Here is a 17,731-nt window from a genome sequence, read left to right as displayed (position 1 = left end):
CTTTTGAGAATAGGATTGTACTTTAGTTACACATTTCCAAACCAAGGCTGCGCATGGCAACCATTTTGTGCCCGGGAACAGATTCTGGTCAGAAATGATTCTTTTTGATTCTGTGCCTGGGAACTAATTCTGAGCATTTGAAGGCGTTTGGTAACGACCCAAAATTTTTATTCCTGAAATAGTAAAAAAACAAAAATGCGTTTGGTAACGGCATAAAATTTCTTTTTATTAATAATATTTTAATAATATTTTAAATATTTAAATATTTCTTTCCTTTCTTTTTTTCTTCTCCTCCTTCTTGGCCATGGCCGGTAAAATATTTTTTAATTGATAATACTTTTATTAAAAATAATTTTTTTTATTTTTTTTGGCCATGGCCGGTAAAAAATTTCTTTATTAATAATACTTTTATTAAAAAATAAATTTTTTATTATTTTTGGCCATGGCCGGTAAATTTTTTTTTATTAATAATATTTTTTTCTTTTTTTTGGCCATGGCCGGTAAAATATTTTTTTTATTAATAATATTTTTTATTAAAATATTTTAATTGAAAATATTTTTTTTATTTTTTTTGCCATGGCCTGGTCGCCGGCCATGGCCGGTAAAATATTTTTTTTATTAACAATATTTTTTTCCTTTTTTTTTTGCCATGGCCTGGTCGCCGGCCATGGCCGATAAAATATTTTTTTATTAATAATATTTTTTTATGGCCTAGTCGCTGGCCATGGCTGGTAAAATAATTTTTTTTTGTTCATGGCCGGTAAAATATTTTATTATTAATAATAATTTTTTATTAAAATATTTTAATCTCGCCAGATACAGTGAGGGTGGCCCTCGCGCCGGACATTAGAAGCTACATTAAAAACCAAGAAAAAGAAGAAGAAAAAAAAATGATTCTCATTTTTGTTCCCAGAATCAAGAAGCTACTTTTTTTTATTCTTGATTCTGCTCCAAAACTGATTCTAGGCACAAATTTACAAGAATTTGTGCCCAGAATCAAAAAATTTAACAAATGGATTTCTGGTCCAAAACTGATTCTGGGAACAAAAGAACAGAAATTTTCACTATTTGGCCAATTGCTAAACAGGCCCCAAATGACCCATGTATTTTTCATGAGTTTACGTTTTCTTTTCTTTTAATATTTTATTTTGTTGATAGACCTTTAAAAATATTTTGCAATTAACTCAAAATATGAAATTTTTGTTTCATCTTTCTTGAATCTATTAATCATTCGAAAATTAAATGTAGACTAACAAAAAAGAGTACTTCAAAGTTATTGTCAAATGATATAACTAATATCAATAGTCTTACCCTAACTAATCTCACGAACGTGTGAAAAATGGGCCACCACTTATTGTGCCACGTGTCAATCTTTTATTTGTGAGCACTGTTAAAATTGAGTTTGTATGTGTGATCTTTTTTTATATTTCTTGTTTAATTGCGAAGATGAGGCTCATATGTTTTCAGGAGTTAGTTTTATCTTTATAGAATTATTTTTTTCTTATCAAAGTAATTCATTTATAAAAAATAAAGTAAACAAAGAATTAGTTTGACAAAACAATATAAACAAAATAATGAATTAATTTTTGATAAAAAGTCAATTTCCTTTACCAAATTAATCCATTTTATTGTTACTTATAGATGCATAAAATGACTTAGGGCCCTCACTAGGCCGTGAGGGTCAAGCCATCGCCAGATCTGGCGAGAACGGTCCTCACCTATGTTTGATACTCAACCATGGTTGGCGAAGGCTGAGTACTGGCCACAGGTGAAAGGGAAAGAAAAAAAAATTAAATGCAAAAATTATCCACATTAGCGCTGCCATGCCACGTAAGATGGCCGGCATCCACGTCAGCAATTTCCGGTCAAAATTGGCCATAATGGCTAAATTGAGGGAAAAGTGCCAAAAAAGTCATAAACTTTTTGCATTAGTGCCAATTTAGTCCTAAACCTTTTGCATTTGTGCCAATTTAGTCCTCAACCTTTTTTTTTTGTGCCAATTCAGTCATAAACCTTTTGAATTGATACCAATTCAGTTCTAAACCTTTTGTTTTTGTGCCAATTTAGTCCTTCCGGCCAATTTTGATCGGAATTTGCCGATGTGGACGCTTGCCGGCCGGCTGCCAGTCACCAGCGTCGACGTGGTGCTGACGTGGACAACTTTAATAATATTTTAATATTTTTTTGAATTTTTATTTTTTTCCTTTTTTTCTTTTTTTTTTGACTTTTTTTTTTTGTCTCTCCCTCCTTCCTCTGGCAGGTTGCCGGTCCGGCGACCGGCCCAAGGCTAGAGGCCGGCGAGCTCGACCTCGCCGGCCACTGGCGAGGGCGGCCTCGCCCGGCGAGGGCTCGAGCCTCGCCTTGATCGGGCGAGGCTCGACCTCGCTAGATCCGGCGAGGTCGGGCCTTACCCAACCATGGCAAGGCTCGAGCCCTCGTCGGAGACCGCGGCGAGGGCGAGCCTCGCCCAGCGACCTCGCCAGATCCGGCGAGGTCGGGCCTCGCTCGACCATGGCGAGGCTTGAGCCCTTGCCGGGCGAGGCCGCCCTCGCCAATGGCCGGCGAGGTCGAGACCGCCGGCCAGAGGAAGGAGGGAGAGATCAAAAAAAAAAAGTGAAAAAAATAAAAAAAAGGAAAACAAAATTCAAAAAAATATTAAAATATTATTAAAGTTGTCCACGTCGGCGCCACGTCGGCGCCGGTGACCGGCCGCCTGCTGTCAGGCGTCCACGTCGGCAAATTCGGGTCAAAATTGGCCGGAAGGACTAAATTGGCACAAAAACAAAAAGGTTTAAGACTGAATTGGCACCAATTTAAAAGGTTTAGGACTTAATTGGCACCAAAAAAAGGTTTAGGACTAAATTGGCACCAATGTAAAAGGTTTAGGACTGAATTGGCACCAAAAAAAGGTTTAGGACTAAATTGGCACTAATACAAAAGGTTTAGGACTTTTTTGGCACTTTTCCCGCTAAATTGACAAGTTGTCAAAAAGTTCAAAACTAAATTAGCAAATTATCAAAATGTTTAGGACTAAATTGGCACTATTAAAAGGTTTAGTACTAAATTGACAAGTTGTCAAAAAGTTTAGGATTAAATTGGTACAATCGAAAGATTTAAGACTGAATTGACCGCTATACAATAGGTTTAAGACTTTTTGGATAATGATCCCACATGTTGGCTCGTAATAATACAATACTAAGGCAATATCAAATTTGGAGCAATAAACAGCATTTTGTTTTTAATGACATTACCCATATAGGAGATGAGTTTTACATCAGCACTCCCAAAATCCTTTGTTGTTCTCTCCATTTCTTTGTTGGATTTAGAGTGTGGCACTGCATGAAACATGGCGGGCCCGCAAATATCACAGCGCAAATGCTCAATTGTCACTAGATCACATGGCCGAATAGATCGGTCTTAATCCATTTTCAAAGTAATATCACCAGACACAATCCTTAGTGCTAATCTTGAATGATTATGTCTCTCTGTGTCAAAGGAGTAAAGCTTGGCATTAGGAAAATTGCGCATTTAAATGATACAAAAAAGTGGAAGGTGGACACAAGTAGAGAAAGAAGTGGCACATCAATGCCAAGATGAGAGAAAACTCCAGATAAGCGAAGTCATGAACTATGAAGACTTGAACTCACCATGCAAAAACTTCTTCATTATCCTCATAATTAACTCATGCCCTTCCTTTTCAGATCCCAATTCTCATCCTCAACATCTTCCGCCTTCCGCACAACTCGCCATCACCTTTGACCTTGAGCCGGCAAACAGCCACGCGACCTCCATCTGCTTGCTGATCATACGCGCCGCATAGTACGGTATCTTCGCGCGTTTGCCCCTCTTCTTCTCCGACCTCATGCACCCATCGACGAACAACAAGCAGTCCATCAAGCTCTCTCTGCTTAGCCCTTTCATATCATAAGCCTGTGATCTTCTCCACAAGCTCTTGCGGTGACTGTTCGCCGGACTTGACAAGCACAGAGCTCTTGTTGTGTCTCTGATGGCAGAATCTGCATCTCCAAGCAACAAGTGACACTGGCCTCGGTTGCTGTAAATCACCATCCTGTCCTTCCTCAGCCTCAATGGGCAAATCTCCAGTGCCTCGTTGTACTTCAACATGGCCTCTTCTATGTGACCTGCCCGAAACATGCTTTTTGCTTGTTGTTTTATGAGATCCACTAAGACCCTCTTTTCTTCAACCTTTTCTCCGGTCAAAAGTCTCTCCTTTTTCGTTTTCTCAACCTTTAGGATCCATAATTCATCTAATGCCTCTTGGACTTTTGGGTAGTTCTTGAATCTTGATCTTATCATTTTGCTGTGGTGTTGAAGGAGGGTTCTTGAAATGGTCTCTCCTATGTGGATCCTCGTTTTTCCAAGTTTATTGAGTTCTATCAAATCTATGAGACAAAAAATGGCAATCTCAATGACTTTGTACCGAGTATCTTGATCTCTGAGAAGTAAGAGAAGACAATCAATGCCCATATACTGCCAATCGTCTGAAGATCTTGAGAGATTACAGAGATATCGTAGGACTTCTTTGCAATCGGCAATCCTCTCTCTTCCAATTTTCCTGTAACACAAGATTCTAATAAGCCCAACACCACCAGGATTAGAGTGGTTGACAAGTCCACCCCACATCTCGCACAAATCCTTCAAGAACTCTTCCCTGCAAATCAAATCCAAACTCCTTCCCTTGCAAGCAAAGCAATTGAGAAGATAGAGAGACCAGCATTGGAGCTGGCTCGCCCACTCCTCGGCCTTTCGGTCTTCCAACTCGGTCCTTCCGATGCCGCGCGTCAGCAAATCGCATTGATACTTCGTCCTCCCCATTCCATTTAGTGCTATGAATTTGGTATACACGACCTCGAGGCAGCTGCTTGCTATCTGCATGGTTGAATCAACCACCTCTTGCTCGAAGGCCAAAACTGCTTTGAAAGTTTTCTCGTAGCTCGCGAGGTGGCCTAGTGCTCGGACCGCAACTCTTTGCTCGACCCAACTTAACTTGCCTCTCAAGAGTTCTATCAATGGTGGTATCACACCGGACTCCACCGCCTTTTCAGCAAACTTGGCCTTGTTCATGGTGTAGGAGCCAATAATGTGGGCGGCATAGTAAGGCACATATATGTTTTGATTCCTAAGAAGCCAATCTTTGTCATTAATGCCCTTCATGATCAAGTTGCTCAAGAGGTCGAAGATTCCAAGGGACGGGTATTCGGGATCGTCGGTGTGAGTCATGGCAATGTGCCATAATCCACTCAGGATGAGAACTAGCTCTTGGTTGTCCCTATGAAGCATCTCCTTGAAGCATCTTGTAATACCAGCTCTTCTGAGGGGTGGGTCTGGCTCTTCCATTATGCAAAAGAAACAACTTGATGATAAGCTTGTGCTGGTAGTGGTAGTTGTGGGGTTTATCTTCTTCTTCCTCTTCTCATGCTTTTGTAAAACCTCCATTGGATTGGTGAGAGAGAGAGAGAGAGAGAGAGAGAGAGAGAGAGAGAGAGAGAGAGAGAGAGATTAGGGTTTGGGAAGTTTCAAGTGTTCATTGGGACTTATTCTATTGAGGTCACTTGGCAATTAATGGACGACTTGTGGGGAAGCAAGTGGATTGAACCAAGTAAATTAGTGACCCATGGAGTGACTAGCCAGGGTGTGCCTGAAAAGAATGCAAAATCTAGTGCTTTTGGAGCATTTTCCATTGTTGACTTCATATGAGTATTTAAATAAAGAAAAGGTTTGTCTTTATAGTGCTTTTATTTTTTTGGCTGAAGTTGTCTGTCTGGGTTCATAATTCTTGCCTGTTTTTAGTGAATACTTTGTTTTGGGTATATAATCTCAATAGAAACAAGAGTAGTTCTATTCTATATTTATGACAGAAATCAAAATAACTGCAAGTATGAACTAAGCATAGTAACTAGTATTTTTTCGGTCATCATCATGTTAAGCAGCGCAACCATTTTTTCTTATCGTCCACACATGCATTTTGAACAAATCGAAGAAGTACTCTCAAGTGATCTCTTATAGAGTAGTCAAAGGTCATCAGTACATCGTAAACCACCTCCCTTTTGCTTTTAACCTCAATTTTGGCACCAAATTTTTTAACAACCCTACATCTCATTTTCGGTATACTCTTTACTTGAGCATGGTAACTGAAAACCTCAGTTCCCTTCAATTGCATTAATAGTCAGATGAAGTTGTTGCTTCCTGTCATTTGTCTGATTTTTGGTAGTTTGCTTATTCAACAGTAGTTCTTTTCTTACAGATAATTTCATTCCAAACACTGGAATTTGATCGTTGCTTGGAGACAATAGTCTGATTGAGTCTGATATTGAAGAACAAGTTCAGATGAGAATATAGTGATTTTGAACTATGAAGTCATGCTCAAGTAATCTGATATTCTTGACTCAACTTTGCACCATAATACCCTTCAAAAGCAGAAAGTTGCTCTACCCTTGTAGCTTAGTGCTTCCAACATCAGAAAAGCAACTTCAGTGGTCCTTACCCTGCCTTAGAGTTTAAACAAATTCTAAGTTGAAGTCTGGTTTTGGCATAGAAAATCATCAATTTTCATGTTGCATCTTTTGCCCTTTTGCTTCAAAAAGCTCTTTTGTCTTATGCAGCATAAAGATTGTGGGCAAGAGAACAAATCTTCCAACTCTAATGAAGCTCAAGCTTAATTTATTTCGAAGAAAACTAATTATATTCTCTTGTGCGCTTCCATCATGATGTTGTCTGGATGTAGATTCTCTCACGTCAAAGAGATTATCGCTGCTTTATTATTTATATCTAGATAATAGAAAGCAACTTTTAGATATAGACTCATTCTATAGGTGACTAGTAGAATATGAAGGATACAATATTTAGAGGCACGTGAAATCCATTCCCCCCTTTTTTGAAGCTCTAGTGAGCTTTCGGGTTTCAAATTGTGTTACATAAGTTGATTAGACACAACATATGAGCAATAGTCTCTTGGAAACCTGATTTGATCATCAGCTTCCAGTACAAAATAAAGACAGCTAATTACAAACCCTCTAACCTACTACCAAAACCCTAATTATCTTTTCATGTTTTTTTCTCCCTTTGGCATGCAGCAATTGATCCAACTTAGTACTTTTGTGGGGAAGAAATTACAGATATCACAATCTCTGGCAATGAGCTAGACGAAGGAACCCTTAATATAATGACACAAAATTCTGAAGCTGTGGTGTACAGCGACTAGTCAGAGAGAGGGAGAGAGAGAGAGAGCACGAATTCTTTTTGCAGAAAATCCTCCTGATTCATCCACTTTATGAGTTCTGTAGAGAATGGGAGTGCACAAAAAGCTTAGGAGGGACCACAGCTGAAAATCAGGATTGCAATTCCATTTTTCAGACACGGTGTTTGTGGTCCCTTGACATTATTCCCAGGTTGCTCCTCCAGACAAATATTTTCTCCCACAACTCCAAGTTCCCAAGTACAGAAGCTTTATACGCTTATTGGAACTTTAGTAGGAATGTTGGTGGTCTCAAGAATATGCAGTCACTATCTATGAAAGCACAGTGTACTAGAATAACGAGCCTGAAGAACGAGAAGAAATCCGAATCAGTTTCTAGGAATGTGGTTTACGACGGTAATTAAATATGCGGCCCGTGTCGATGACTCAGGTTGCATATCAAAGTATATAATCATGACTTTTAGGATGTGTAGGAGGAAATTCTAGGCGTTTTAGGATGTCCTTATCTGGCTTTGGTCCATTCCGCGAACAACAAGCGGGGAAAGAGGTTTGCTGCTTTCAAAGTCCCTGATCATGAAAATAAAAGAGCACAGTTTGTCGTGGTAGAGATGCAAATATGCAGAAAGAGCAATCTATCCTAATTTGATTCAGATTTTGTTCCTTTGTAATTAATGTAGTCTACCTCGGGTAGTAAATGAAGCTTCTACACTCGGTCTTGGAGCATATACATACCGTTGTAGTTAATTTATAGGTGTGAGTTCCTAGTAGAGGCAGTTATGCAACCGGAGAAAGCATATTGAGTAACATTGTTTAGTACCACGTGACATGTTGATGTGATAACATTAACCAATCCCCACACATTGATTTGTTGCAGATCTTTAAACACGATTTGAATCTTGGATGGAAATGTAAATATTTGGTTGATCAATGACGTCATGTCAATGTCAACATGCAACGTGGTATTTGTTTCACGTGACAGCAGAGATGACAGAAATACAGCATGCCAAACTGCATATAGACGAATTAATGATCACTCAAAGCCATGGATCTTTTGTCTACTGTAAATTGCAGATAGACTATCTAGAGGTACAGGTAATGGTAAATCATGGTTTCGAAAGCAATTTACTACTTTTGCTCATGATCTTGGGTTGCAACTGATGTGATTGAAACAAGGACCGACACGGGAAAATGACATATTGGAGCTAGGCAAGCTATATAGACTGATTGCATGGTTACCAGGTAATTATGCTCTTTCTGCATTGACAATGAATATAAGCAGAAAAGGAAAAACAAGCATCTAAATTGCAGTGTGAAAAGAACTTTTTCAAGGCTGGCCAAATAAATTAGGAGTCCACCTAGTTATCCAAAGAGGGGTTCAAATTCAGTAATTGGATTAATAGACGTAGAGTTAAAGCGAAGTGGAAAAATGGTGAGGTAAGGACTTAAGCAACAGGATTATAAAACACTCATATGCCATCTACATTCAGTTTTGCTGATGAAATTAGACCAACATGGAAAACGATCAGACCGGCTGTGCAGATGTAGAAACAAAGAGGCATATGAGCTCAACCTAAGATGGTTAATGTCTCGGAAAATCACGCATGAAGTTGTGCAAGCTCAAGCACTAGGACAAGCTAGAAAGTGACAGAGAATTGTGTGTTTGTCTCCATCATTTACAGAGTTTGGTGTAAAAGTAATGCACTCAAAACACCTATTCTCATCAAGGATAACGTGCATTTTGACTACAACTGGTATGTAAGTATGTCAAACTTCTAACGAGAGCGAAGTATCTAGGAAACTTAACCACATTAAAGCATTACGCGTTTTGGTGAAATTAAACGAGAAAAGTGTCATTAAGACGGAAGATAGCGCCAGCAATTAACGGGGTTTTCAGCTAATGATTTGGTATATCGGCAAATTGTGGGTATTTTCTGTTCAGTTAGTCTTTCTTCATCACATTCCAAAAGATTTTGTCATGAGTTTTCCAACCGTTCAAGATCAAACTTGAGGGAGAGAAACTCTGCACCTATCTATGTTTGCATAGTGATAAGTTCTTTTATCCCTTGAATTTTGGCCTCCAGCATAGTTGCTTAGTCCGAATGGCTGTGCTATGCAAGACCCTGCAAGCCACAGATATTTGCTCATTTATCTAGCCATTTATCCAAAATCTTCACCGCCTAGTTTTTCAGTACGATTTAATTCCAAAACAATTGTGTAGCCACTATGCTCAGCAGGCATTACTTGACAGAAGCACCATATGTGCACTCGGCAAGAGCAAGGCAAACATGGATGCATAGATATCCAAGTTGAGATCTGTGAATAATGCAACGAATGATAAGCCAAATATAGCTAACCCACGACATTTTTTTATCATAGCTCTCTTCTGAGCTCTTCTTGCTCATGGCGGATCATAGTTGTAAGGACAGGGCAGGAGGGCATGGTTACCCGGTAATTATGCTCTTTCTGCATTAACAATGAATATAGTCAGAAAAGGAAAAACATTCATCTAAAGTGCAGTGTGAAAAAAACCTTTTCAAGGCTGGCAAAATAATTTAGAAGCTACCTAGTTAATCCAAGGAGGGGTTCAAATTCAGTAATTGGACTTATAGACGTTGATTTAAAGCGAAGCGGCAAAATGGTGAGGTAAGGACTTAAGTAACAGGAATTTAAAACACTCATGTGTCATTTACATTCAGTATTGCTGGTGTTATTAGACCAACATGGAAAACGATCAGACCGGTTGTGCAGTTGTAGAAACAAAGAGGCATATGAGCTCAACCTAAGATGGTTAATGTCTCAGAAAATCATGCTTGAAGTTGTGCAAGCTCAAGCATTAGGACAAGCTAGAAAGTGACAGAAAATTATGTGTTAGTCTCCATCATTTACAGACTTTGGTGTAACGGTAATGCGCTCAAACACCTGTTGCTCTTCAAGGACAACGTGCATTTTGACTGAATCTGGTGTAAGTATGACAAACTTCGACTGAGAGCGAAGTATCTAGGAAACTTCACCGCATTAAAGCATTGCGCGTTTTGGTGAAATTAAATGAGAATAGTGTCATTAAGACAGTTGGAAGATAGCACCAGCAATTAACGGGGTTTTCAGCTAATGATTTGGTACATCAGCAAATTGTGGGTATTTTCTGTTCAGTCAGCCTTCATCACATTCCGAAAGATTTTGTCATGAGTTTTCCAACCGTTCAAGATCAAACTTGAAGGAGAGAAACTCTGCATCTGTCTATGTTTGCATAGTGGTATGTTCTTTTCTCCCTTGAATTTTTGCCTCGAGCATAGTTGCTTAGTCCGAATGGCTGTGCTTATGCTATACCCTGCAAGCCACAGATATTTGCTCATTTGTCTAGCCAATTGTCCAAAATCTTCAGAGCCTATTTTTTCAGTACGTTTTAAATCCCAAAACATCTGCATAACCACCATGCTCAGCAGGCATGACTTGACAGAAGCACCTTGTGTGCACTCAGCAAGAGCACAACAAACATGGATGCATAGATATCCAAGTTGAGATCTGTGAATAATGCGACGAATGATACGCCAAATATTGCTAACCCACGACATTTTTCACATAGCTCTCTTCTGAGCCCTTCTTGCTCATGGCGGATCATAGTTGTAAGGACAAGGCAGGAGGGCATTTTCTGAGCAAATCTGGATGATTTGGGGCAAGTAGTTCCATAGGGCAATTTGGAACCTGTGATGTCCTGTGGTTGTGGCCATGACCAGTGTAAAGGGCCATTGAAGCATTCATTAAGACAGATTCTAACCATCGACAGTTAAAGGAAAAAGTGGACATGCCCACTTTGTAGAGTGGGATTTTCCCCCCTAAAACATTTGAAGAGATATAGGACAAGAATATAAAAGTTTCACATCCAAGGTACTAGATTGGTCGGACATAAAAATAAGTACTTTACTCTATGTCTTCCATGGTGGGGCTAGCATGATTTAGTTGCCTGAACTGAAGGCAAAGAAACAGAGCAGTACAAGCTAAGAAACTTTAAGAACAAGGCATCTTATTTATCACGGCATTCTCATTGAAGATCATGTTGATGTTTTTCATCTGGCTGTGAGTGCTAACGATTACATCCACAAAAAAGATGAACTCGGTGGGGAATTCAGGAAAACTTCGACTATGCACATTGCTGAAGTTGCTCGGGTTTTTACATGTCTTTCTGATCATCTTTGAGTATATCGATTGGCTTGCGCTCAATGAGCAACCTCCACAAGAATCACACTTCGAATGTGATTCCAGGATATCCTGATTTAAAATTTGAACAAAAGAGCTGATCTTGTTCTAGAAGGGAAAGGGAAAAAGTAAATTCCACCGGTACATTCCATTATAATCCCACTTCCTGGCAGTCTGGCACCTCCCACGACCTGTTGCGCTCTATTTACATTTTGGATGTTCGATCAAGTGCTGAAATTCATATTACCTTCTAATGGTGGTCGGTAGCTTCTCCACGCTATTACACAGGGAAAAGATCAGCTGCATCTTTTTCCTTTTCGAGCATCCATCTCCCTAAATGTAATTGCGGGCCAGGCTACCATGAGATCTGTCTAGTGAAGCAACTCTGGCGCGATGTACATTACTAATGAGATTAGCAGCCACATTCTTTGCTCTCTGACCATGAGGGAGTTCACAGGCTTCACTGATTGAGGATAATCTGATTTCTGCAGGAGGGATGAAGCAATCCAACGACAGTCCCGGGACATTGAATGCCACTTCCTCGATGGTCCATGCTTCCTCCATCCTGGTCTTGGTATGGCTCATTGCAGTTTCTCCGAACCTGAAAAGGGTCACTACTGACCGCCCCGAATGTGCGATCATAATTCCCTCCACAGGCCTATAATCATCAAGGAAGGAGTTGATTGTGGTCTCCCAATACACGGCATCGCCTCCATTGTTCTGGATCCGGGTCAAGTGCGAGTCTTCCAAGTGAACGAGGAGCCCTGTTTTCTGGCTGAAGTACCCAAACAAAACGTGCCGTATGATTTCAGCTGGTCCTTCACTCCTGGCCTTCAGGGTAACAGGGTCTGCGCAAAGCTTAAGAATGAAACAGTCCTCTTCGTTGACCATCTTCTCCCCGATACACCGTGCATTGGTAAACATGCTTGCCGTCGTTCTTGGATCAAGACCCTGATACACGACCGGATAACACAATTGAAATAAGACATGCAAACAGAACTCTTTTTCGACAAGGTATTTTATCATCCTGCTAATTGGGTCCGGCTAACTGCTAAGTATTGGACGCAAGATAATTCATTATTTCAATCATTTCAATTCCTCTTGTTAATAGTCGGTGTAAAGAATGGAGAAATATTCACCTGGAGTGCACGACGGAGAGGCCTAACAGGTCCCTTCGCTGCATGCGCGCCGAGCCATGGCGTGTGCCTCCATACAATCTTCCCATTGCAGCCGGCGTGAACCTTGCTGCCCCCAAGCGCCAGCTCGACATACCACATGTCAGGATTCATCTGCCAGAGAACAAAGCCGCCCGACTCGGTGGCCTTGGAGGAATTCTTGTTCTTGATGACTTTGTTCAGCGTCTCGAATTCGGAGGCTATCATCCGGACCTTTCCCATGGCGTATGCATTGTTAATGGAGTTCTGGAGCTTCTGTCCTCCAGACGACGCCATGTACTGCTGCAGTATGTACTGAGCGGACGAGGATTCCTGCAAAATCGCCCTTAACAAAATCAGAAAAAAAATTCTGACTTGTTTCTTCAAATCGAAGTTTCTTTCCAACATAAATGTACTTCTTTTTTGGGTCGGAGACATAAATCTACTTAGCCAAGTGATATATGCTGTATACTACTCTCACCAGTGACAGTTTACCAAATAACATTTCATGGAAGAAACGCAGAGAAAACACATGCATTGGCCATACCATTTGACCAATGTTAGAAAATGCCCAGAAGCAGAGCATGCACAGTTTCATCACCTCCACCATGACTCACTCAGAGAAACAAAAGCCGAACAGCTGAACCCGAAGTTGGTAAAAATGTTTCAAAACTTCACAGCATTACGGATTAGTCAACAGAAACACAGTAATTTATCAAACATTTTAGTAATTTGGCGCAAGCTATATACTAACTTTCCCAGAAATATACCAACCCATTACAGGGATCTAGAGAGAGAGAGAGAGAGAGAGAGAGAGAGAGAGAGAGAACTAACAATGGGGATGTTCTTGATACTGAGGTGAGGTAGGGGATCGGAGGCGGCCACGTGCACGGGAGCGAGCGGCGCCCCGAGCACGCCGAGCAGAAGCCTCAGATCCGACTGCTTGCTAGCGGCGGCGGCGGCGGCGGCGGAGGAGGAAGAGGAGACGGACGGCGCCCGCATCCAGTGGCCCCTCCTGGAATCCCCGCACTCCGCGCCGTCCGGATCGGGGCCTTCCATTAACGGCGAGAGCGCCTCCACGGGCCTCATCATCAGGTTCCCGGATCTCGAGATCAGCAGCTCGGGCGGCGCCACCTGCCCCCCCTTCCTCCGCCTGAAGAGGCCGCCCATCGGCGACGCGCTCCTGCCGGGGCTCTTGGCCCTGGAGCGCGACCGGGGCCGCGACCGCGACCGCGACGGGGAGAGGCCGCGCACCACCTCGTCCTTGAGCGCCGAGAAGAACCCCTGCTTCTTCTCCATATCAAGAACCCGCCACCGAGCGTCCACACACACAACGCGCAGAGACAGAGACAGAGACAGAGACAGAGAGAAACAGAGGAGCTTCACCCAGAAGCAGTGGCTGCTCAGAGAGCGAGGAAAAGCAAAGGAAAGAAAGAGAGAGAGAGAGAAAGAATGATGGTGTCGAGCTCGAGCTGGAGAGCGAAACGGGGGAGAAGTGGGTGCAAAACAAACGGCGAATGGCAATGATGGGCTCTACTTCTTATTGGGTCTTGGCGGTTCTCTTTTTGGAACGCATAGCCGCGAGGCGAGACAAAAGCCACGCTACCCTCTCTCTCTCTCTCTCTCTCTCCCTCACCTCACTGTGGATGAATCTGATGATGGGGTCGTAGCTTCCCTCGCTCTCTCTCTCTCTCTCCAGAAAAGAGATGTCAACTTTAATTATGCTCAACCAGGCCCTCCTCCTCCTCCTCCTCCTCCTTCCCTTCTCCTTGGTCTCCTTCTTTACGTGCGCCTCGCCTCTCCTCTCATCATTACCAAGAATGCTTTCGGGTTTAGTTTATTTAGACGCTTCTTCGCCTTCTTCTTCCTCTTCTCCTTCTTCTTGGTAGAGAGAGAGAGAGAGAGAGAGAGAGTGAAAGGGTTGGGTTAAAGCTTAAAAGACTGCGAGAGGAACAGAGCATGAGGGGAACTAACGGAGAGAGAGAGACGGAGACAGATCATTTGTGCTTCTTCCTCGTGGAACACGGAGGCAGATGTGGGGTTTGGCGCCGCTCGTAACGGTCAAAGATTAGGGTTTCCCGGTGCGTCGCGGTCAAACTGATGTGGGTGATGACTAAAGTGAATTTTGGAATATCGAAAGTTATTCCGATAAACAAAAGGGCAAAAACCAATTTCTTTTCTTAAAAGAAAAAATCCATCGTAACACCTGAGGGCTGATGGAGGATTAGAGAACCCATTAGATTAACACAGGCTTTCGCATCCAAAAATCACCACGATTCTCGTTAACAAGATCCTTAGGTCCACGCCCGCCATTTGATTAATTGAGTTTCAAGAAATCAAGGCTTCAAATAATAAAATGAAAAACGAAACAACAAGTTCATACGTTCTGAACGGACATATTTTCAAGTCGGACATTAAGTATAATCTAAATATATATATCAATACGATGTTCGTGTATATTAGAGTAACATTCAAAGTACGTTATGATCCGGAATTCGTCGAGCTTGTCAAATTAATTCGTCGTAAATAGTACTAATATCCGACGGACGGCCAAGGGGTGATTAGAAGAGGCAAATGGGGATTGTGCATGGAATGATGGGTGTAGTGTCGATGCACTAACGCCATTAATGTAGGAGAAAACAAAGGCGATCAATGGAAACATTCCCAAACTTTGGTGGGTACGCGGCGAGTTAGAAAGGGGGGATTGGGGAATTCCATCCCACGAACGTGCACGACCACCATTGCTTGCCTTATTAATACAACCTTAGCTAGCATCCTCATTGTCATACACTTTTCATTTGATTTAATGTCTTAGACACCATTGTTCTACCGCTTAGTGCCACATCCCTGCTTTCCCAGGTAATCGCCCATCATGATAGTGCTATAGAGCAGGCTTAATTTTAAAATTTCAAAGCAAAGCTTGTTGTTGCGTCAAAGGTCACATCAGTGAGTTAATGTCAGTTTTCGCATATACATATTCTAGATCCGTTCTCTCCTCTGTACGGCGCACAATTCAATTTGTTCCCATCCCCATTCGTCGTACTAAAAATTTGTCGGACCGGATAAGTTCTAGACAATGTTTTGGGAGCAGAACGTGATGGACAAACATTAAATACGTCGAGGCGGTGTCGCGAGCTAACCCAAGGCATAATTCTTCGTGCCAAAAGCAGGCAGGTCTCATTCACTTTTGGCCCGAGAGCAATACCCAATTAACTCCCCATGACAATAATAAGTTCTTATACTATTATTGTTATTATTATTATTATATTAATGAGAGGCCCCATGCCGTGGGAACGGGCGGAGGGGCCCACTCGGCGCAGAGGATTGACCCAAGACTCGCCATAGCCATAGCCATAGCCACAATAGCTCGAGCCTTTTGTCTCCCACGAGTCTAGGCCACACTTGCTCCCGCAATCTCTCTTGGATACTCTCCCCCTGATTGGGCCACGTGGCCGCATTCAAAGCTAGGGCAGTAGCAGTAGCAAGTAGCAGTAGTGTTTGGTAAAGCGAGTGGTGGGAGCAGGTGCGGCTAGCGTCGCCCCGCTTTTGTCTCCATGCTCGCGCACCGTCGTCGAACCGGACAAAAGGTGAACCGGTCGGGTCAGCCTCCCCTCCTCCCGCCCTTTTGTCATTCGACCCGGAGAAAGAGACGACACGGAATTGGCTCCCCCACCTCCTCCTCCTCCGCCTTCCTCTTCCCTGTCACGTCACGTCACGTCGCCAATCACGGCAAAAAGGTGCAAGGAGTTCGGCCCCCTTTTGCTCCCGTTTCTTTCTCCAGCTTTCCTTTGACAAAGACAACACCCTAAAGCGACAGAAATCGAATGTGGGGCGCGAGCGAGCGCGAAATGAGCCGGAACAGAAACTGGGGCACCGATTATTACTGTATTCCGAAGTCAAACCCGAAGAGATATATAGATCCGAGCAAGTCCTTAAATTGTTTCGTCTGAGCTATAGAACGTTAAAATCGGGAGGTGTTTTTTGGGAAGAGAACAAAAACTCTCTCTTCATTTTGGGAACAGGCGTGCGGGTACTGACACTTTAAAAATGCATGGCGCGATAGCCTCAGTCGGAAGCTTCGACTTCCCCTGTTTTGGTGAGGAACATTGGTAACCATCACCAAGGATCCAAGGCAGACCCCTCGTTACTTTGTTCGGAAGTCGAACCCAGAAATTCGAACTAACAATAGAGAGAGATCACGTGCATCTAAAAAGCATATAAATTCATAATTAAGAGACCCAGTGATCGAGCGACTCTCGAGTCATTTCGACGAACGCCAAATAAAAGAAATTGGGGGAACAACCTGGTCTCGTTTATTTTTTGTGGGCATCATTATTTCGTTTTCAAAATACGGAAAAATGAATTCGAGCTTTCGTCGAATTTTTAGCTTTTTTTTTCATTTGTTGGGTTTCTGAGTTCGAGCTTTTTTGTCCATAAGAAAATTATAAGAAGCACGAACAACGCCACTGCTTATATACATGGAGAATTAAAAGGATAAATAGTTATATTAACCCCCTTTTCAAAGAAGCGCAAGTCGCGCTCAATTAGTCCCCGAGGAACATCAAATTACCTGGAATATCACTAATCTAACCAGCGGAGCCAAGTCAAAGATTCCAACCAAACCAAATAAGCTTAAAAAAAAACACATGTAAAAAGAAAAAAAAATTAAAAAATAAATCTCGAGATCTTAAAAGAAAAACCCAATTAAATCTCGAAATTATTATTATTTTATTATTTTCTTCATTTTTTTTATTCCATCGGAGATCATGCAGAGATTGGTTGGTGATAAAAAGTCAAAAGGGGCTCGAGAACAAAGGGCTTTAGGGCTCGGGCCGGGACCCACCTCCCACCTGGGGCCCATCATCGTACCTCTGGTGGGGCCCACTGCTGCCCTCAGTATTCTTCATGATTTGGTTCGTGCTGTTCAAATTTTTAATACCTCTCTCTTTATTACTTCCTAAGATGGCACATCAAAGACATCCTCGTATCAGATCACATGCTACTGTTACCAACTTACCAGAAACAAAATTGTCTGATCTTACAGATATTTAAACAAGAAAAAAAGACGGGACAAATATTAAAAAGACATTCGCTCGCCTTAGTAATATAATCAATCGTGTCGAAAAGTACTATAGATTCGATACGATGTCGAAGCAAATTGGGTATA

At 42.0% G+C, this 17,731-nt stretch overlaps 3 protein-coding genes across 3 annotated transcripts in view; all 3 read right to left on the bottom strand.

The window, feature by feature from the left end:
- LOC115685671 (40S ribosomal protein S29-like) overlaps nucleotides 1-16,259 on the bottom strand; it is a 36,928-nt gene extending 20,669 nt beyond the window's left edge. The window contains exon 1 of the mRNA XM_056311379.1: nucleotides 16,238-16,259. The gene's annotated coding sequence lies outside the window, so the exon portion shown is untranslated. The remainder of the gene's footprint in view (nucleotides 1-16,237) is intronic.
- On the bottom strand, nucleotides 3,586-5,461 carry LOC115685633 (uncharacterized). Its single transcript, XM_030610718.2, has one exon. The coding sequence runs from the start codon at nucleotides 5,455-5,457 to the stop codon at nucleotides 3,718-3,720; it is 1,740 nt and encodes a 579-aa protein (XP_030466578.2). The 5' UTR covers nucleotides 5,458-5,461; the 3' UTR covers nucleotides 3,586-3,717.
- LOC115685650 (uncharacterized) lies at nucleotides 11,221-14,468 on the bottom strand. The gene is made up of 3 exons (XM_030610737.2): nucleotides 13,399-14,468; nucleotides 12,550-12,897; nucleotides 11,221-12,361 (listed from the first exon to the last, which is right to left on the bottom strand). Exons 1-3 carry the CDS (start codon nucleotides 13,861-13,863, stop codon nucleotides 11,744-11,746), a joined length of 1,431 nt encoding a protein of 476 aa, XP_030466597.1. The 5' UTR covers nucleotides 13,864-14,468; the 3' UTR covers nucleotides 11,221-11,743.
- Nucleotides 16,260-17,731: the final 1,472 nt, after the last annotated feature.

Source organism: Syzygium oleosum, unplaced genomic scaffold, assembly GCF_021117445.2.
Source record: "Syzygium oleosum isolate NSW1041296 unplaced genomic scaffold, Sole_v2.1 Sole_v2.05, whole genome shotgun sequence".
NCBI classification, from domain to species: domain Eukaryota; kingdom Viridiplantae; phylum Streptophyta; class Magnoliopsida; order Myrtales; family Myrtaceae; genus Syzygium; species Syzygium oleosum.
This window is presented reverse-complemented; position numbering and strand designations above follow the sequence as displayed.